The sequence below is a fragment of the Leuresthes tenuis genome, unplaced genomic scaffold, assembly GCF_036924035.1.
Source record: "Leuresthes tenuis unplaced genomic scaffold, fLeuTen1.0.hap1 SCAF_6, whole genome shotgun sequence".
NCBI classification, from domain to species: Eukaryota; Metazoa; Chordata; class Actinopteri; order Atheriniformes; family Atherinopsidae; genus Leuresthes; species Leuresthes tenuis.
This window is the reverse complement of record NW_027325360.1, coordinates 1,430,118-1,450,948: the sequence shown is the minus strand read 5'-3', so window position 1 is coordinate 1,450,948 and position 20,831 is coordinate 1,430,118. Positions and strand designations below refer to the sequence as shown.

The 20,831-nt window shown below is 46.7% G+C and overlaps 2 protein-coding genes across 2 annotated transcripts in view; both read right to left on the bottom strand.

Moving 5' to 3' along the window:
* LOC140309335 (dematin-like) overlaps positions 1-13,497 on the bottom strand; it is a 34,694-nt gene extending 21,197 nt beyond the window's left edge. The window contains exon 1 of the mRNA XM_072387163.1: positions 13,405-13,497. The gene's annotated coding sequence lies outside the window, so the exon portion shown is untranslated. The remainder of the gene's footprint in view (positions 1-13,404) is intronic.
* A 2,494-nt stretch (positions 13,498-15,991) lies between these two features.
* Positions 15,992-20,442, bottom strand: rsph14 (radial spoke head 14 homolog). Its single transcript, XM_072386881.1, has 5 exons — positions 20,199-20,442; positions 19,311-19,413; positions 18,194-18,538; positions 17,787-17,923; positions 15,992-16,462 (listed from the first exon to the last, which is right to left on the bottom strand). Exons 1-5 carry the CDS (start codon positions 20,371-20,373, stop codon positions 16,194-16,196), a joined length of 1,029 nt encoding a protein of 342 aa, XP_072242982.1. The 5' UTR covers positions 20,374-20,442; the 3' UTR covers positions 15,992-16,193.
* Positions 20,443-20,831: the final 389 nt, after the last annotated feature.

Sequence of the window (20,831 nt, the reverse complement as noted above, 5' to 3'; positions counted from 1 at the left end):
CAACGCTGTAATCTGCAGTTTCACCGATTCGAGCCGCAGCTTTCCTCAGATTCTGCTGACGAGACGACAGACAAAAGCCGGAGATCCGCCCCGCAGCAGAGAGGACGGCATGTTTTCAGAGTTTAAAGAGAAATCTGTGTCTCAGGAGAGAGATCAATTACAATCTGATGGCTCCAGGTGATCAATGATGTGATCGATTAGGTGGAGATCAAGTGGCAGCGCGGCATGTCCACAGTGGGTCACATAACACCAAACCGTGGCTCGATCAATCAGAAAACTGATGGATAAACTGCATAAATAAACTGCATAATCCCCCAAAGTTCACATTATGCTTCGCTTATCAGCTTTATCAGTTTCAGAGAAGAAGAGAAAAATGAAACCTGGAAGACGTCTAAAGGCTAAAATCCACAAACATTTGGACACATGGAGCCTCCGGTTTTCTGTTCGTTTGATGAGGCTCAGCATCTATTTTCAGACTCAGCTTTTATTTCCTCTGTTGCTAAGTGATGATGCTGGCAGGAGAGAAACTGATGTAAAGAGAAAATCTGTTAAAAAACAACAGGAAACAGAGACGCTCATCTGTCCTGTTTTTATAACAGACAGTGAACTCAGCACACAGGAACATATATATGACCACACTGAAGTATTCCTGTGGCTGAGTGGGAGTTTGTTTGATGGTTACTGAAGCCTCGTTCAGCCGATCTGCCTCCGAGTCCGCAGAGACAACTCAGAGGAATGCTGGGAGATATTTCAGGGTTGCTAGGTTACCGCACCCGGCCGTCCAATCAGCTGGCAGAAATGTGGGCGAGCCAACGACAGAACTGTCGCTCTGACACAGACCTCCCACCATCGGACCACCCCGGCGCCGACACACAGCAGGGGTCACGGCAGCAGGTAAACCCCACCCGGGCCGCCACGCCTGGGAGCTTAAATCAAACCAACACAGTTCAGCCGTAACAATGAGACGATCCCGCTGCCAACCCTCTGATTTATTGTACAGGCGTCGGTCAGCGCAGAGACTGAAAACACAAGCTGTGAGAACATCCCGGGAGCAAAGATTTCAGCTGAATTAAAGCTCAAAAATCACGGACCGGCCTCCTGTCTGGGTGCAAAGACTTTTATTCTTCTTTTTTAAAGCCTCCAACTCTAAAATATACTTTATTTTAAACATGTTAAATCAGAATAAATACTCTGCATGTTCAGAGGTGAGTGGGAAGAAGCATTAGCTGATTTAAACTACTCTCCCTTCCTGTTTGTGTCCTATTGTACCTTAAAACCTTTATAATTTGCTCCAAATGCTCGGTGTTGCAGCCTCATTAATGGGTGGGAAACGTGGCTGAGAACACAGGCCTCTTTGCTTTGTTTCACAGCTTCTCTCAGAGGAGTAAAAACTTTGCAGAGTCCTACAGACACAGTCTTAAACTCCAGATTTCTGTTTAACCTTCCTCACATTCACATATTTGAGGCCAGCAGAACGTTTCCACCTGTTTTGGAGCTTGAAATGAAGTTTTTCGGGGACTGAAATCTCTTCTTCTGCAGAAGTTTAACAGCACAGAGGGCCAGCTGTTTCTCTTAAGCCTCCAGGTTCACGTTTAGACTCTTTTTGGGTTTAAAAAGCACAGAATCTGCGTTCTAATGTTAGCCGACAGGCTGACTTCCCTCGTGGTCGTCCTCCTCTCCGTCTTCCTCCGCCTCTTTGTGTCGGGATGAAAAGTCGTAAATTATCTCGTTACAATCACTGAGGCGGTCTTTAGTGCCGGTCACTGATTCCTCACAAACAAACACGGGTCCTGAGAACGTGTGGACATTACACACAACGATTTATATCTGGACCGACACTTTTGTTTGCTGGTGGTGCGTTCAGGGACTGCTGGATATCTGAGATTGGCTCAGAAGGTGGCAGCTAAGAAGTATCACAGTTCTGTTTGTCTTCTTGTGTTTTCCACCTCAGAATTCTTTCTAGTAAAAGTTTACCAGATAACTTCCTTTAAAACAATGATGTTCTTGTACAGGGACTCTCAGTTAGTAAAACCTGCATTTATTCTAAAAATGGCAGCTTCTGGCAGGAGCTGCACGGTTCTGTGGTGGTTAGCGCCGTCACCTCCCAGCAGGGGTTCTCCCCGGATACTCCGGCTTTCTCCCACCATGCAAACCATGCATGTTCGGTTGATTTGTGACTCCAAACTGACCCCAGAGGGTGTGGTGGTTTGTCTCGGCTGTCTCTGTGTGGCCCTGTGATGGATATCTGCTTCTATTTCATAAATAACACAAAGCTTGTCAGTGAAGACACTGGAAATCATTTCTCTGGACTTGTGTCTGAAACAGAAATGTTGAAATGAACTGAAATGTAGAACAGGTCCACATCCGGTCCTGGAGGCCCGACTTTGGGCAGGTGCAGAAGCTCTTAATGTGTGACCTCTGACAGGGTCACAAGGCTGACCTTTCACCTTAAAGGGAAAGTTTACAACCCAGAGAGGGACAGAAACATGGATCTGACCTGAAGTTAAGGATCACCCCCCCAGCTCTGTTAATATGAACTTCTTCGTTCTGCAGGAACCAGCAGCCTTCATGCTCGGTAAGTTTCATTTTAGCTCAAACTCTGATTCCTCCTCCTCAGGACGTCACATGAAGCTGTGCAGATCATCCTGACGCCGTTTGCTTTTCGTCTCAAAACAGGTTGATGCCCGCGGCTGCAAGTGGGTCAATGGCTGAAATCTGCTGAGTCACAGCTTCACATTCGCAGCTCTGTCGACTCATCAAACATCAACTGAGCTGCGAATTAAATCCAAGTGGTTTTTCACTCATGATCTGCAGCTCATTTCAACTTTAAATGTTATTTCCATCGTATTTACATCAGTTTTAAATGATAGCGTTTGCTACGTCTCAGTTTGATGACAGGAGAGAAATAACAGCTCTGCCTAAACTCAGTCTTCTAATTTCAGGATTGCATCATGTTAGCGATGCAGCAGTGATTTGAGCTTTTGCTTGCTGGTGTATATGCAGCTTGAACTGCAAATATCAGCAGGTTCTGAGTATCTTCTCTGCAGCATGTTCAGCTGCTCGTGTCCTTCAGCTTTCTCTCCTGAAAAAATGACTCATTGCTGCTTGTAGGAGACGATTATTTAGCTGTGGAATGAAGGTGGGAGGCATTTAGGGAAATTCAGTGAATTAGAGGTTCCGAAATAGCTCATTCTGCTCCAATCAGTGAAGTCTGCTCTATGTTTTGTGGTCAGTGAATTCAGCTTTGAGATGTGCTCGATTTCCATGTTTCCATCTTTCACAGGTAAAGTTCTGCTTTGAATGTCGAATGAAGAACAGAAGGAAGCTAGCAGAGAACAGAAGGAAGCTAGCAGAGAACAGAAGGAAGCTAGCAGAGAACAGAAGGAAGCTAGCAGAGAACAGAAGGAAGCTAGCAGAGAACAGAAGGAAGCTAGCAGAGAACAGAAGGAAGCTAGCAGAGAACAGAAGGACGCTAGCAGAGAACAGAAGGAAGCTAGCAGAGAACGGAAGGACGCTAGCAGAGAACGGAAGGAAGCTAGCAGAGAACAGAAGGAAGCTAGCAGAGAACAGAAGGAAGCTAGCAGAGAACAGAAGAAAAGTAGCAGAGAACAGAAGGAAGCTAGCACAGAACAGAAGGAAGCTAGCAGAGAACAGAAGGACGCTAGAGAACAGAAGGAAGCTAGCAGAGAACAGGAGGAAGCTAGCAGAGAACGGAAGGAAGCTAGCAGAGAACAGAAGGAAGCTAGCAGAGAACAGAAGGAAGCTAGAGAACAGAAGAAAAGTAGCAGAGAACAGAAGGAAGCTAGCACAGAACAGAAGGAAGCTAGCAGAGAACAGAAGGACGCTAGAGAACAGAAGGAAGCTAGCAGAGAACAGGAGGAAGCTAGAGAACAGAAGGAAGCTAGCAGAGAACAGAAGGAAGCTAGCAGAGAACAGAAGGAAGCTAGAGAACAGAAGGAAGCTAGCAGAGAACAGAAGGAAGCTAGAGAACAGAAGGAAGCTAGCAGAGAACAGAAGGAAGCTAGCAGAGAACAGGAGGAAGCTAGAGAACAGAAGGAAGCTAGCAGAGAACAGAAGGAAGCTAGAGAACAGAAGGAAGCTAGCAGAGAACAGGAGGAAGCTAGAGAACAGAAGGAAGCTAGCAGAGAACGGAAGGAAGCTAGCAGAGAACAGGAGGAAGCTAGAGAACAGAAGGAAGCTAGCAGAGAACAGAAGGAAGCTAGAGAACAGAAGGAAGCTAGAGAACAGAAGGAAGCTAGCAGAGAACAGGAGGAAGCTAGAGAACAGAAGGAAGCGAAAATGATGAGAATAATTTATAAAATCTGGTATCAACCTTTATATCAAATGTGGATTATTTGTTTACAGATTTGAAACAGATTTTGAAGCCAGTTTTACACTTAAATGCAGACGTATAAAATCCACAGATTGCTGCTGTTGGTGTAAACTTTGAATGTTTAAAACAGGTTTGAGTGTTTCGAGCTCTTCTTCATCCTTTTGACTGGTTAAATGTTTGTAAAACAGAGGCAGAGGATGACCAATAGCTCTGAATTCTGAGACAAGTTTGTCAGGTCCAAGACCAACTGGTTAATGATTAACACTATTGATCGATCATTTTCATTTAAACATTCTGAGGGAGTGTGTGGCAGCATGAGGAAGCAGCTGATTGGTCAGAAATCTGAGGCTGTTTTACTTTCAGTTTGTCTGTTGCTGTTCTGGAAACTTATGAAAGACGGCAGCAGTTACAGCAGCCTCCGCGTGTTCGCTGGCTCTTATCTCGGCTCACAAGGAGGCGACCGCACCCAGGCTGTCATCGCTTAGGTAACGGCTGCTGTCATTGGCTGAAGCAGGCGTTACATCACTGCATCTGAAGGTGTTTGTTCTGATTGACGGGAAGAAAAAAACTGAAGTTTCCAACAGTTGAAGGAAGCTTTTAATTTTGTAAATAAGATAAAGTGAGCTTTTTCTATGGCTTGATGAGTGATTCTGATCAATAGTTCTGCAGCTTTCACAGTTTTTCTGCTTTTCCCCTCATCTTCAGTCCTTGTTCCTGAGCATTTTCAGTGTTTTTTCTTTGTTCAGCCACTTAACTCTGACCTTTGACCCATTCAGGCAGAAAAAAGGCTCCTAACTCAAGGGATGAACCAGTGTTGTGTCGACACAGAACAGACATCTTAGCAAAGAAGCCATTTTAAACTGGATCTTTAGGCTCTTTGTTACCAGCAGCCTGTCACAAAGACACATCATTTGTTCCCATTTCTTTAGCTGCATCTATGAAAAACAGCAAAGAAAACACAGTTTGACAGACAGAAAATAGGATTTCTGCAGCAACAAGGTGATTCCCAAAGAGCTATTAGCTGAAAACTTGGCATATCTCAGCATGGTGTGCAGTGTGTCCTTAAAACATTTGAGGAAACTGGACAAGTGGAGGACAAAAGAAGAAGTGTCAGGCCTAAAAAACTATCTCCAGCAGATGAACAGGATCTGAAAGTGATGTCCTTAAGAAAGAGGAAAAAATCCAGCTGTGACCTGACAGGACCTGAGAGATGCATCTGGACCTTCAGCTGATCCATCTACTGTTGGCCCAAGCCTCATCAGAAATGGTCTCCATGGAAGGGTGGCTGTCAAGAAGCCGTTCTTAAGGAAGGGAAACAGGGAGAAAAGGCTGAGCTGTGCCAAATGACACAAGAAGTGGACTGAAAATCAGTGGCAACAGGTCTTATGGAGGGATGAATCCTCCCCAGAGCCCGGACCTCAACATTATTGAAGCAGTGTGGGATCATCTGACAGAGAACGGAACAAAAGGCAGCCCACATCCAAAGAAGAGCTTTGGGATGTCCTTCAAGAAGCCTGGAGAACTATTCCTGAAGACTCCTTAAAGAAATGACAGAAAGCTCGTCTCAGAGGGTTATTATAAAATCTGCTTTTTAATAATCAAACTATTTACAGCGAGTTAAAGACCAACGACTGAATGTATTAATCTGACAGAAAACTTTTCCTCTTCAGTCTCTTATCGTTAAAACTAATCTCTCAACCCAGATGTTGTCTCTCTGTTGTCATGACAACTGTTGGATAAAGCAGGGATTTCATGTTCCTCCTTCCTTCTGTTTTCAGCCCCTTCTTCTCTCCATCCTTTCCAGCTTCTTCTTTTAAAGGGTTTTCTTCTTTCCTCATGTTTCCTGCTGTCTTTCCCCTCTGTTTGTCCCCTCTTTGCTTCCTTCTCTTTCATTTTCAGTTATTTTCTTTTCCTGCTCCTCCTTCTTTTCATGTTCTTTTACCACTTCTTTACTTCCCATTTCAAAGAATCTCTCATTCTTTTCTCATGTATTCCCTCAGTTTATTTGATCTTTGAACGTTTCCTTCCTTCCTTCCTTGACTTCGCCCTGTTTCCTTCCTTCCGTCCTTCCGTCCTTCCGTCCTTCCGTCCTTCCTTCCTTCCTTCCTTCCTTCCTTCCTTCCTTCCTTCCTTCCTTCCTTCCTTCCTTCCTTCCTTCCTTCCTTCCTTCCTTCCTTCCACCTTTCCTTCCATCCTTCCTTCCTTCCTTCCTTCCTTCCTTCCTTCCTTCCTTCCTTCCTTCCTTCCTTCCTTCCTTCCTGTGGTCCTTCCTTCCTTCCTTCCTTCCTTGACTTCGCCCTGTTTCCTTCCACCTTTCCTTCCTTCCTTCCTTCCTTCCCTTTGTCCTGTTTCCTTCCTTCCTTCCTTCCTTCCTTCCTTCCTTCCTTCCTTCCTTCCTTCCTTCCTGTGGTCCTTCCAGCTGTGGTCCTTCCAGCTGTGGTCCTTCCAGCTGTGGTCCTTCCAGCTGTGGTCCTTCCAGCTGTGGTCCTGGTCTTTCTGGATCCTTTTGCAGTAAAATGTTTGGAGCAGAAAACAGAGCAGCTGATGGTCAGGAGTCAGAGCAGAGGCTCGTCCATCTGTCGTATCAGCAAACACACCAGCTGCACAACTTAAAATTCCAGCGCTGACGGCGAGTGGACCGCAGCCTAAACAACAGCCCCCCCCCCCCCTGCACCACCACCACTGGCTGTGCCCACAGACTCATTCTCGGCATCAACACCCCCCCCGGCCCCCTGCTGTACTCAGAGATAAGAGCTGTGGCCTCTGTCAGCTGCAGACTGGATTCAACCTTGTGGTTATTTCAGGTTCATTCTGCTCCTTTACAGCCTTTAAACCGACTCCACACCCCTTCAGCTCAATTTGGCAGTAAAACTGCACCTTTCTTCCCCAAAAACTCAACGTTTACTAAAGAAATGTTTAAAATGTGACCCTGTAGCACAACACAGCTTTTTAGAAGCACAGATTATTCTTCATAAATCCAAAGAAAGACAGAAAGACTGAGTTTAAAGAGCAGCCAGACATCATCATCCTAGTCTGATGTAGCAGGTTCTCTGCTTCCTTCCAACTAAAAACATAAAAAGTATCACGTTGTATCAGAGCAGATCATCACTGGGGATTGATGTCCTGGTGCTTTATTTGTGTTTTACTCTTATTTTCTTACATTTACTTTTTGAAGCCACAAAGAAAAGAGGATTCTCTCCATAATAAAGATTTTATAAGCAGCTGGTCACATTAAGGCTTCCTGATGTTTAACTGCACCTGATTCTTAAAGTTGCTTTCAAAGCAAAGCCTGAAAGCACATCAGAGTCTGGATGTATTCGGTCTTTTATTCTATCAAAACTTCTCATGCAGCTTGTATGAAACTGTGGAGCAGAATCCGCTGTGCAGCGCATGTTATGTGTGAGCGGCGGGAAACGCTCAGCTGCCGCTTGGATGCAGCTCTATTGCCGCTCGTTTGCCCCTTCGGTTGCTGCTCGGATGCAGCTCTATTGCCCCTTCGGTTGCTGCTCGGATGCAGCTCTATTGCTGCTCTATTGCCGCTCGGATGACGCTTGGTTGCCGCTCTATTGCCCCTTCGGTTGCCCCTCGTTTGCTGCTCTATTGCCGCTCGGATGCAGCTCTATTGCCGCTCTATTGCTGCTCGTTTGCCCCTTCGGTTGCCGCTCGGATGCTGCGGTGGACATCCACCAGAGAAACATTTCTGCAGCTCTTCTGCAGCAACACCGCTGGAAACATCTGGGATGTGTGAAGATGCTGGTGAGTATCTGAGTTTATTGTTTAACGTCTCAGAGCCGAAAGAAGCTGGTCAGTCACGTTGTTCCAATCTTTGCAGATCAGACGATTCAGAGTTGTTTTGAATAAAAATGATCAAAGATTCAGATTTTTGTCATTTCTATTCATCATTTCCTCTTTCAAATCTTCCAAATATGAATAAAAACAACAATGAAAACCTGAGTATTGATCTTTTGCTTTAGTTTCTCGTTATTTCTGCCTCAGCATCACGAAGCTGCAGTTTTTCTCCTCAGTCTGACTTTGCTACAGTTCTGCACTTCTGTGTTTTCCTCAAGTTACAAAGATGGATCCTGACAAAATGAACGGCTCCTTTATGTACGGTGGCCCTGAAGTTCAGAGCACCAGAACAAAACATTTCAGAACCTACAGCGAGGCAGAACCAAGTTTTCATTGATTCTGTTCTTTTTCTCTCTGCTTTGTTGTTATTTTCTGTTTCTGTTGCTTGCTTCATGCTCTGTGAGAGGTTTTCATGTTCTTTTGCATCCATTGTGCTCATGTGAACATGCTAACACAGCTAAAGCATCAGTAAAGCATCAGTAAAGCATCAGTAAAGCATCAGTAAAGCATCAGTAAAGCATCAGTAAAGCATCAGTAAAGCATCAGTAAACTAGCTAAACTAGCTCCATGGAAATCCGCAGACTGAACTGAAGCACATCCAAACACAGGCCGCAGGAATCAAAGCTTCACTCCTGATTTCTATATCTGCCGCAGAGCAAAGTTTCTATTGTGTAACAGGAGTGAAGATGACTCATGTTTCCATTAATAGAAGAGAGCGCCCACGCAGCGCAGCGAGACGTTCGGGACGACTCCAGGACGCCGCATTTGGCTCTAAGGAGCGGTGATGAAGCTGAAAGCAGGAGCCGTCCTGCCACTGGGGGAAGAAACAGCTGCTGTGATTATTTCAGGCTGTAGAAGAAGCCGTGGCAGCCTCCACATGTTCAGTTACAGGCCCAGATGGAGTTTAGAAGTTAATGTAATGCTCTCTGTGGCAGAGGCTGCAGCTCAGAGCTCGGTTCTTATTTACCGGACCTATCTGCAGCTTTCTGTAAACCACCAGAATATGGACTCTACTGAAGGGACAAGTCAGGTTCTCAGTGTGAGTCAGAGCATCCTCACATCTCAAGGTGTGCCCCACAGCCCCACGCCACGCCACGCCACGCCAGGCCACGCCACGCCACGCCACGCCAGGCCACGCCACGCCACGCCACGCCACGCCACACCAGGCCAGGCCACGCCAGTTTCAATTTAAACTGGAGGGTTCCAGAAAGATGGAATAAACCATAAAAAAGAGTCCAAAGTACTTCATGGATGGCCGAAGGCAGCAAGCTGAACACATCGTTCCCACTTTAAGAAGCAGTTGGTGATTATCTTAAATACAGAGCGCTGCCGACAGGTCGGGACTCCGACTGCTCACAGTTTCAGCTGAACAAACGCTGTCGTGAGCTTCCTGGTTCCACCAGTCCAACGACAACAAAGGAAAAAGACAAAAGAAATCGATCCTGAAGGTGATTGGCTCCATGTTGTGAACATTTTAGAAAGTGATCTTTTCTGTAAAGTTGTTCCCAGCGAGCAGAAAAGCCGGTACAAAAGCACTAAAGCTTTGCCCTCAGAGGGTTTGCTCTGCTGTTGATGCCTCTGAACAGCCTTTACCAGGACTCGCCCCCCAGCATGAAGCCAGAGATCCCAACATTCACACAACATGACACCTTACAAGCTGTGCTAATCACACGAATGCTGCAGCTTCCATTTCTCTGGTCTAACGGTGTGATGCAGAGACACAAACAGGACTCAGGTTCAGAGGATGTCTGTTTTGGGTCTGTTTTCATGCACAGAAACATTCAGATCTCACCTGAGTGATAATAATTAAGGTTAACTATCAATAAGCAGCTTCTTCTGATAACCTTAACTCAAGTGTGCTCATATTCAGAGTCAGCAGCAATCAAACTAAGGAATGCGTGTAGTTTACAGGAGTTTACAGTATGAAATAATGTGGAAACAATGTGGACATAACGGGGACATAACAGGGACATAATGGGGACACAATGTGGATCTAATTTGGACATAATGGGGACATAATGTGGAAACAATGGGGACATAATGTGGATCTAATTTGGACACAATGGGGACACAATGTGGATCTAATTTGGACATAATGGGGGCATAATGTGAAAATAATGGGGACATAATGTGGGGACATAATGGGGAAATAATGGGGACATAATGGGGACATAATGTGGGCATAATGGGGACATAATTTGGATCTAATTTGGATCTAATTTGGACACAATAGGGACATAATGGGGGCATAATGTGGGGACATAATGGGGACACAATGGGGAAATAATGGGGACATAATGTGGATCTAATTTGGATACAATGGGGACATAATGGGGACATAATGTGGATCTAATTTGGATACAATGGGGACATAATGTGGATCTAATTTGGATACAATGGGGACATAATGGGGACATAATGGGAACATAATGGAGACATAATGGGGACACAATGGGGACATAATGGGGACATAATGTGGATCTAATTTGGATGCAATGGGGACATAATGGGGACATAATGTGGATCTAATTTGGATACAATGGGGACATAATGGGGACACAATGGGGACATAATGGGGACATAATGTGGATCTAATTTGGATGCAATGGGGACATAATGGGGAAATAATGGGGACATAATGTGGGGACATAATGGGGACATAATGGGGAAATAATGGGGACATAATGTGGATCTAATTTGGATACAATGGGGACATAATGTGGATCTAATTTGGATACAATGGGGACATAATGGGGACATAATGGGAACATAATGGGGACATAATGGGGACATAATGGGGACACAATGGGGACATAATGGGGACATGAGACTATGCTTTCTAACCTGTAAAGGAGAACATAAATGGGATATCCTTCATGCAACTCATCTCAGTGACATATTTAATGTAGAATGACATCACTTGTTGGAATAATGTGTGTAAATGTATCTGCTGGTTCCTTAAAGCGTCAGAAACCTTCTGTTTGGGTGCGTTTTCACTAATGAAAACAGTGGAAACTGCTGGGTTTTAAAAACGTTGGGCCGTAGAATAAAATATTAATAAAAACAGTCTGTAATGATTTGCAGATTTTCCTGAAGAAACATTAAATGTTTAAATGTGAATCTGATGGCAGCAACAAATCTAAAAAAGGTGGGACGGGGCTGAAAAAGCTGGAAACGTTAGTGATACTGAAGAGAAACAGCTGGAGGAACATGTTAGGATTAATTATGATTATCAACAGGTCAGTTATATGGAAAGAGCACCTGAGAGAGGCAGAGTCTCTCAGAAGGAGAGCTGGGAACAGGTTCTACAGACTGCAGAAAAATGATCCTCAGACTTTGAATCTTCCATCATCTGCAGAACATGAAATCATCAAAGATTCAGAGGATCTGGAGACGTCTCTGTGGCCTTCAGGCCTGGGTGTCTGTGACCTTCAGGCCTGGACGTCTGTGACCTTCAGGCCTGGATGTCTGTGACCTTCAGGCCTGAATTTCTGTGACCTTCAGGCAGCTCTGCATTAAAAACAGACCTGATTCTGTCCTGGAATCCCTGCCTGGGCTCAGGAACACTTCCAGGAATCATCGTCTCACCGTAAAACATCCACAGATGCAGGTTAAAGCTCCACCAGGCAGAGAAGAAGAAGAAGAAGAAGAGCCAGGAACCCTCTATCAGACAGGACCATGGGTCACGATGCAGACGTCAAAGTTTCTGTTGTCTAAGTCTAAGTCAGGAGGCTGAACGAAGATCTTCCTGCTTAAATAAACCCTTCTACAGTTGGCTGCCAGGTAAATCCAGATGTTTGCTCTTAGAATAACAGCTGTCACCGTCACCCGACCCCATTAAAACCCCAAAGAGCCGCAGAAGGCAGACAAACAGCAGGTAGTTTCAGGCATCTGTTTCCCTGAAGTGAAACACCTGAAAGAAGCAGCTGTTTAATCAGAGTTTTATCTGTAACTATGAGGTTTTCTTTGGGCTTTTACTCTCAGAGACACGCCTCATTTCTGGAAACCCAACACAAAACGACCTCAGTACAATCACCAGAGGCTCACAATGGTGCTCACAGAGATACAAGGACACGCTCTCACACACACACACACACTCACACACACACACACACACACACACACACACACACACACACACACACACACACACAGGGCAGGTCGTTTCCAGCAGGACAGCAGAGCCATTATTCAGCCGGCAGCAGCTTCAATAGGACCCACAGACACAGAGAAGCGTTTACAGTTCGCAGCGTTCGCTCTGTTCATGAAGGAGCTGCAGAATGAGGCGACCTCTGACCTCTGACCTCACTGCAACATTCAACATCAGCAGCTCAGCTGACCTGAGAGAAGAATCTCCATCTTCAGCCCCAAACTGAATGTAAAACCAGCCTCACTGCTGCTGTATCTGAGCTCCTTTCAGACAAAGAAGGACTCCCAAACATCGATTAATCCCTGATTGATCTGCTCCCGAGTCCCCGGCTGATCGTTTGATTTGTGATAAGGACGTGAAATGAAGTTAAAATGATGAAAAGTTGTTTAAAAAGAAGTTTTTTCAGATCAGAGCAGCGGGACCAGGACATTTAAAGGATTAAAGCTGCTTTTTACAGCGCGTCAGCTGACGTCACCAACAGAGAGATAAACGCGAACATTTCAGAACTTTAGAGAAAGACAGAAAGAGATAAATATATATAATACATCTGGAGACAGATGTGCGGGATGGAGAGGAGGGTGTTACATAAACCCATCCTCCCCTCCTAATCCTCCTCTCCGCCTCGCGCTCACTCTCCAGCAGTCTCTTACATAATTTCACATCATCTCCACAGACGGAAGCAGCGGGGCACCTGCAGCGGGGGGAGGAGCCCCTCTGCCCCGCTGCGGCGCAGCGCAGCCCGGCGTGTCTCAGCCCGGAGCCCCGGGACAAGGTCGAGCCGAGCCGAGCCGAGCCGGGCCGGGCCGGGGGGGATTATTCCCTCCCCGCAGCGGCTTTACAGCCTCCCTGACACCGCCTTCAGCCGCCGGTGAGCCGGTGAAATATCACCGAAGCTGCAGGACGAGGTTCGGTCCGAACCGCTGTGACGCTGCTTTATTCGCTGTTAACTCATCAGTAATAACTCTGTCTGGCACGCACACGCACACACGCACACACCAAGCAAACATACGGACACGCGTACATGCACAAACACTTCGCGAGGAGCCAGAATGAGACGGAAGGTGAGTCTTACCTGTTCATCAGAAACATCCAGCAGCTCCGACTGCGCGTCCCTGCTCCCACCCCCACATATACAGCGCGTGTGCACGTGGGCGCGCGCGTGAATGTGTGCGTCCGATAACGCCTCTCTCTGAGCTCTCCTCCCCCCTCCCTCCCCCTCCGGGCGGGTCCATTTGCGGCAGCGGCGGGGGGGGCTTAAACATGACGCCGCAGACTGGTGAAGCTGTGCGGGAACATCACGCATCGCCTCAGCTGCTGCTGCCACGCGCAGCTGCTGCCACGCGCAGCTGCTGCCACGCGCAGCTGCTGCCACGCGCAGCTGCTGCCACGCGCAGCTGCTGCCACGCGCAGGTGCTGCTGCAGGTGTTTGTTCCGCTGAAGGAGAGCCGGAGCGCTGCGGTTCGGGCTCAGTTCTTCACGCACCCGCTCATCACTTATGTAGAGTTTCATTCATCCATTATTAAAGAGCAGAATAAACGTTCTGCAGCTGATTTTAACTTCATAATGACGCATTTCCCCTGAAGTTTAACCTTTAATCAGATGAATGGACCAATCAGAACCGAGCTGATCCAAAATGAGGCAGTAAAGATAACAGGATGAGCTCCAGAAACACCTGTTAACACCGTATGAATGAATATTAGATAATAAGCAGAAAAACGGGTGAATAATTATTCATTTAACCACCAAAAACAATCATTTAGATTCAGTTTTGCCGGAGAAACGACTTTAATCATCAGATTGTTGCTGATTTTCTGCAGTTTTTTAGTATTGCAGCAGAACCATGGCCTGTCAGTGTCAGTCCGCTTTTATTCTGGTATCCCGTTTCCTGTTTTACTTTGAAAGTCAGTTTCCTGTCGCTCCTGCTTCAGGTGTTTCCAACCAGCTGTTAAACCTCGTGACGTCACCTGTCAGCTGGCAGATTTCGGTTTTGGTTCATTTGGCGGTTTTTCAGCTGCAGGAGTTGCTGATGATCGCTCTTTCTGTTGTTGTGCACGAGCCTTTCTGTTGTTGTGCACGAGCTTTCCTTCAGAGGCAGGAGACTGGCTCATCAAACATGGCTCTGTTCACTGTGAGTTTCCACATTCTTTCTCTCTCTGGAGGTTCAGTTTGCTTTTATTGTTGGAATCAGGTTTAAAATACTTCGATTTATTGATCTGCTGCATTGATTCATAACAGAAAAGGGTTGAAACCCAACAACAGCTGCTAACATCTGGATCCTGAGTGCACTGATGGGAGCAGACACTGGAGTAGAGTTAAAGGGTGTAAGAATAAACAGCCGCCTCCTTCTTCTTCTTCTTCTTCATAAAAACACATTTATTGACCAGAACTTACAGCCTCAACACAGAACATGTTGCCCAAAATGTGTTATTTTCCAGTCAAAGACACGTTAACGTGCCTAATCATGTGTAAATGAACCTTAACCTCTAACCTTTAGGACTGAACCCTTTACCTGAGCCTTAAAGGTGACACGTTCCGCCCTTTTTGACAGTTTTCTGAGGTCTTTTGCCGTATGAAGCAGGTCTGAAGACCTGTTGGTTTTAGCTCAGCCATGTTCCACCTCTTCTGTTTTCAGACTGCAGCTGCAGCTTAGCAGCAGATGCTAAACAAAGCTTTCCCATCAGCAGTAACGGTGCAGCTGTAGCTTAGCAGCAGATGCTAAACAAAGCTTTCTCATCAGCAGTAACGGTGCAGCTGTAGCTTAGCAGCAGATGCTAAACAAAGCTTTCTCATCAGCAGTAACGGTGCAGCTGTAGCTTAGCAGCAGATGCTAAACAAAGCTTTCCCATCAGCAGTAACGGTGCAGCTGCAGGTTAGCAGCACATGCTAAACAAAGCTTTCCCATCAGCAGTAACGGTGCAGCTGTAGCTTAGCAGCAGATGCTAAACAAAGCTTTCTCATCAGCAGTAACGGTGCAGCTGCAGGTTAGCAGCAGATGCTAAACAAAGCTTTCCCATCAGCAGTAACGGTGCAGCTGCAGGTTAGCAGCAGATGCTAAACAAAGCTTTGCTTTCTCATCAGCAGTAACGGTGCAGCTGTAGCTTAGCAGCAGATGCTAAACAAAGCTTTCTCATCAGCAGTAACGGTGCAGCTGTAGCTTAGCAGCAGATGCTAAACAAAGCTTTCCCATCAGCAGTAACGGTGCAGCTGCAGGTTAGCAGCACATGCTAAACAAAGCTTTCCCATCAGCAGTAACGGTGCAGCTGTAGCTTAGCAGCAGATGCTAAACAAAGCTTTCTCATCAGCAGTAACGGTGCAGCTGTAGCTTAGCATCTGCTGCTAACCAAAGCTTTCCCATCAGCAGTAACGGTGCAGCTGCAGGCTAGCAGCACATGCTAAACAAAGCTTTCCCATCAGCAGTAGCGGTGCAGCTGCAGGTTAGCAGCAGATGCTAAACAAAGCTTTCCCATCAGCAGTAACGGTGCAGCTGCAGGTTAGCAGCACATGCTAAACAAAGCTTTGCTTTCTCATCAGCAGTAACGGTGCAGCTGTAGCTTAGCCGCAGATGCTAATCAAAGCTTTCCCATCAGCAGTAACGGTGCAGCTGTAGCTTAGCAGCAGATGCTAAACAAAGCTTTCTCATCAGCAATAACGGACCGTGGTGAAATATCTGAAGGGTTTTTACAGGCATTAAACTCAAAATGAAGATTTCTAAGAACCAAAACAACCAGAACTGCAGAATTAGCTGCTAGAATTAGTATCTAAAAGAGTAGAATTAATGATTGAAACTCCTCAGCATGAATCACTTTAATTCTCATCTCGCCACCTGACCCTGGAGGTCAGAGGTCAGAGGTCCCGGTCGTCTCAGGGGGTCCAGGTGACGACCTTGACGGCGGTCTGAGCAGCCCGCCGGATGTCCCGGTCCTCCTCCGCCTCGCTCCTCCTCACCAGCAGGGGGAGCTGCTCCAGCAGGAGGCGGCGGCCCTCAGGAGCTTCAGCCACCGCGGTCAGAGCCCTGAGGGAGTAGAGGACCAGAGCCTTCCTCCCGCTCCTCCTCTCCTCCTCCTCCTGCCCGTCAGACAGCAGCTGGAGGAGGACGGGGATGACGTTCAGCTCCAAACACTGGTGCTTCCCTGCAGGAGGAAGTGGATGCTTCAGGGTTACTTTCTCACAAATGAGCCGCATTTATCTGCACAAGTTGCTGTTTGAAAACATCAGCTTCACCCTTGTTTGTGATTGGTCGCTGACACTTTCCACACGAATATGTTCGTACAAACCGAAGGTTTCTGATCCTCAGCTGGATTAAAGGGGAACTCACGGTGCCAGAAATAAGGTTTAAAAATACAGAGTTCCCCTCTAAGCAGGTATAGAAAAGGATGGATCTTTAAGGGCTGGATCCAAACTGTAAGTCTCTGCTGAGGTCGTCCTGTAACACCAGCTGTTTTGCAGCTTTTTGCAGCTTTTTTGCAGCTTTTTTGCAGCTGTTTCGCTGCTGTTTCGTAGCTGTATTGCTGCTGTTTCATAGCTGTTTTGCTGCTGTTTTGCTGCTTTTTTGCAGCTGTTTTGCAGCTGTTTTACAGCTGTTTTGCTACTGTTTTGCAGCTTTTTTGCAGCTGTTTCGTAGCTGTTTTGCAGCTTTTTGCTGCTGTTTTGCAGCTGTTTTACAGCTGTTTTGCTGCCATTTTGCAGCTGTTTTGCTACTGTTTTGCAGCTTTTTTGCAGCTGTTTCGTAGCTGTTTTGCAGCTTTTTGCTGCTGTTTTGCAGCTGTTTTGCAGCTTTTTTGCAGCTGTTTTGCAGCTGTTTTGCTACTGTTTTGCAGCTGTTTTGCAGCTGTTTTGCAGCTGTTTTGCTACTGTTTTGCAGCTTTTTTGCAGCTGTTTCGTAGCTGTTTTGCAGCTTTTTGCTGCTGTTTTGCAGCTGTTTTGCAGCTTTTTTGCAGCTGTTTTGCAGCTGTTTTGCTACTGTTTTGCAGCTGTTTTGCTACTGTTTTGCAGCTGTTTTGCTACTGTTTTGAAGCTGTTTTACAGCTGTTTTGCTGCTGTTTTGCAGTTTTTTGCAGCTGTTTCGTAGCTGTTTTGCTGCTGTTTTGCTGCTGTTTTGCAGCTGTTTTGCTACTGTTTTGAAGCTGTTATACAGCTGTTTTGCTACTGTTTTGCAGCTGTTTTGCTACTGTTTTGAAGCTGTTTTACAGCTGTTTTGCTACTGTTTTGCTGCTGTTTTGCAGTTTTTTGCAGCTGTTTCGTAGCTGTTTTGCTGCTGTTTTGCAGCTTTTTTGCTGCTGTTTTGCAGCTGTTTTGCTGCTGTTTTGCAGCTTTTTTGCTGCTGTTTTGCTGCTGTTTTGCTGCAGTTACAGGACGTGTTTGTCGCATGGTTTCATCATCCTGCAGAGTCAGACGATCGTTCACTCAAAGTGAAACCAGAGGGAAGCAGAACCTGGTCCCTGTGTCTGCTCCTACCTGTGGTGATGATCACAGTGTTCATGATGACTCCCGCAGCGTTGGCCTGAAGCTCAACGTCTCCATCCTGCAGCAGACCCACCAGGACCGGAAGGACCTGCTCCTCACAGACCCGTCGCTTCCCGTCCTCAGGAACACTGACACCAGAAGACAGCCGTCACACACACAGCAGCAGACACACACAGCAGCAGACACACACACACACAGACACACAGACACACAGACACACACACAGCAGACACACACACACACAGCAGCAGACACACACAGACACACAGACACACACAGACACACACACACACACAGACACACACACACACAGACACAGACACACACACACACACAGACACACACACAGCAGCAGACACACACACACACACAGCAGCACACACACACCGCTGCTTCACCTGAGCGCCATCATGGCCGCAGCCGCCTCTCTGCGGATGTTCAGGGAGCAGTGGGAGAGTTTTTTACCCATCAGCACGACACCATCTGAGGCCAGAGCCGGCAGAGCGCTGATCCTGGAGCAGCAGCAGAGGGTGGAGAGCAGCAGCACCTGCACCTCCTCCTCTTCATCCTCCTGCCTGAGCTTCAGCATCAGTTTGGGCACCAGAGTCAGGAGAGCCTCTGCTCCAGCAGGCAGACGAGCGAGGCGGTTCAGCACCCGGTGGACGCTTCTCCTGCAGGAGGACGAGGGGTCGTCCAGCAGCTCCGACAGCGGAGGCAGGAGGGAGGAGGCCAGCAGGGACAGTCTGCAGGAGGAGATGCACAAAGGAACTGAACGTGACACGTCATGGTTTTACTGTTTCTGTCGTGCTTCTTCTCTCAGAAGAGCAACAAGCTGTGGAGGAAACAAAGCTCTGTAGAGTGATTACAGGCAGCAGGTCCTTCCTGTCTGAGTCACTGCTGTGTTACACCGCCCCCTGCTGGAGAAACACCTCAGCAGCTGCTGAATCTGCTGCATCCAGCCACAGGTCAGGCAGCAGGTCCTTCCTGTCTGAGTCACTGCTGTGTTACACCGCCCCCTGCTGGAGAAACACCTCAGCAGCTGCTGAATCTGCTGCATCCAGCCACAGGTCAGGCAGCAGGTCCTTCCTGCCTGAGTCACTGCTGTGTTACACCGCCCCCTGCTGGAGAAACACCTCAGCAGCTGCTGAATCTCTGCATCCAGCCACAGGTCAGGCAGCAACAATAAAACGCTGCTTTCTGTGTATTTGCTGATTGTTTCCAGCATCTCTGTGCTGTGCTTGGAGGCCTGTTGTTGCTCCTTGTCTTTGTTTTGCAGCTCTGTAACGTTTCTCATTTTGTGGTATTTTCCTTCTGTTTGTCATCGTTCTGTTGCTCCTTCTTAATGCTTTGAGCCTCGTCACTGTTCTGTGATGTTTCTGCTTCATTAAGGTTCAGATTCATGTGCAGAAGAGCTGAGCTGTGTTGTGTGCAGATGAATTATCGCGGTTATTTGCCCCAGTTTTACTCCCCCATCTCCACGGCAGGCTGTAGCTGCAGCTCTGACGGAGGACTTACCGCCCGAAGCTGTGGGCCGTCAGCAGGTGCAGCAGCTCGCAGGTTTTTGCTCTCACCGATGGATCCTCGTCCCTCAACAAAACTCTCAGCTGCTCCAGAAAACCTGCAGAAGAAGAAAAGTGTGAGCCACAGAAGAGCTGCGACACAAACCAGTCACATGTTTCTTTTCATGGAGTTTATATGGTCAAATGTGAACAATCAGGGAATGAATAAACACTCAGATACTCAGACCCTAACCAGCAGTGGCTGCTGTGGATTTCAGCTCTGAGTCAACAATGTCAGCTGATTGAAATGAATCATCTGATTGGTTATGGTTAAGTATAAAATCTTCTGATTTAAACCCTCCGACCATGTCTTAAGCTGCTGTTTTAGGATACATCTCAGTAAGCTCTCAGCTCCTGCACAGATGTAAATGTAATTTATTTCTACAGCCCTTTACAACAATCCATTTCGGTACCAAAGTGCTTTACAGCAGATAATAAATAAAGAAAAGAATAAGTACAAAACAATAAAATAACAGTAAAAGCAAGATAAAAGAGTCACCATACTACTGGGTATTAAAAGCCATCTGAAATAAATATGTTTTTAGCCTAGATTTAAAGTTTTAAAGATGCCCAAATGATCAGAAACACACCTTCCAACAAGGGTCTGCAGTATAATTACATTAAAAAGGACTTTATTTACCCCAAAGAGAGGTGATTTATTAAAGAGAGCAGAATTAAACACACAGGGTTTGTGGTTCTAATGTTTAAATAAGAAAAATGAAGTGAGAATTATTTTTAAACCATGTTATTTTAACATGTTATTTCTTTTTGCTGGTTTCTCTTTATTCTTTCCACTTCCACCTCACAGCAGCAGCTTAATCTGAGGGCTCCATCAGACCTTTACCTCCGTTGACGGTCTGGTAGAGCCGCTCCGGGTCGTGCATCAGGTCGCAGAGCGAAGCCAGGGCCGGCAGCCTGCGCTCGGCCTCCGGCTGCTGAAGCTCCTCAAAAAGCTGCGGCACGGCCCGCCTGCCGAAGGCCACCGGAGCCCGGCTCGGGTCGATCAGAGCTGCGGCCATCTGGGCCGACCGAGAGAAAGAGTTTAGTCCGGCTTAAAGTCCGAAGATCTGACCGGGACAGTTGGTCAGCCAGCCCAAACTCTGCGCTGCCGTTGCCTAGTAACCGCAAGTAAACATCACTGCTGCGTTCTGGGCCTGAAGGAAAAATCCGTCATTTTTTTTATTTCTTTGGTTTTATCTTATTTTTGCTTTCTTACCAATCCTACACAGCCAGTGATAGACTGAATGTACATGTATGGACAGGAAAAAAACCGACTGCTACTGACAAAATAAAAAAACTATTCAACTGTTCCCTGTCATCAAAGCTGTAAAGTGTATCGACCCAGCTGCCATACACACGTTTTTCTGTTTCTTTTGTCAGAAACTGGGACTGAACCGGTCAACATTGATGTCCTCACAGAACCAGAGTTGCTTCTTGAGACTCTTATTTCTAGAATCAGGAGGTCAGGACTGGATAT

What these genes read in the sequence shown, in the direction of transcription:
- rsph14 (XM_072386881.1), bottom strand. Translation starts at nt 20,373, where the DNA reads ATGGCCGCAGCTCTGATCGACCCGAGCCGGGCTCCGGTGGCCTTCGGC. An exon ending in CTACCAGACCGTCAACGGAG is followed by an intron (nt 19,414 to 20,198) that starts GTAAAGGTCTGA and finishes CTTCTTCTGCAG; the next exon opens with GTTTTCTGGAGCAGCTGAGA. An exon ending in CACTGTGATCATCACCACAG is followed by an intron (nt 16,463 to 17,786) that starts GTAGGAGCAGAC and finishes TTCCTCCTGCAG; the next exon opens with GGAAGCACCAGTGTTTGGAG.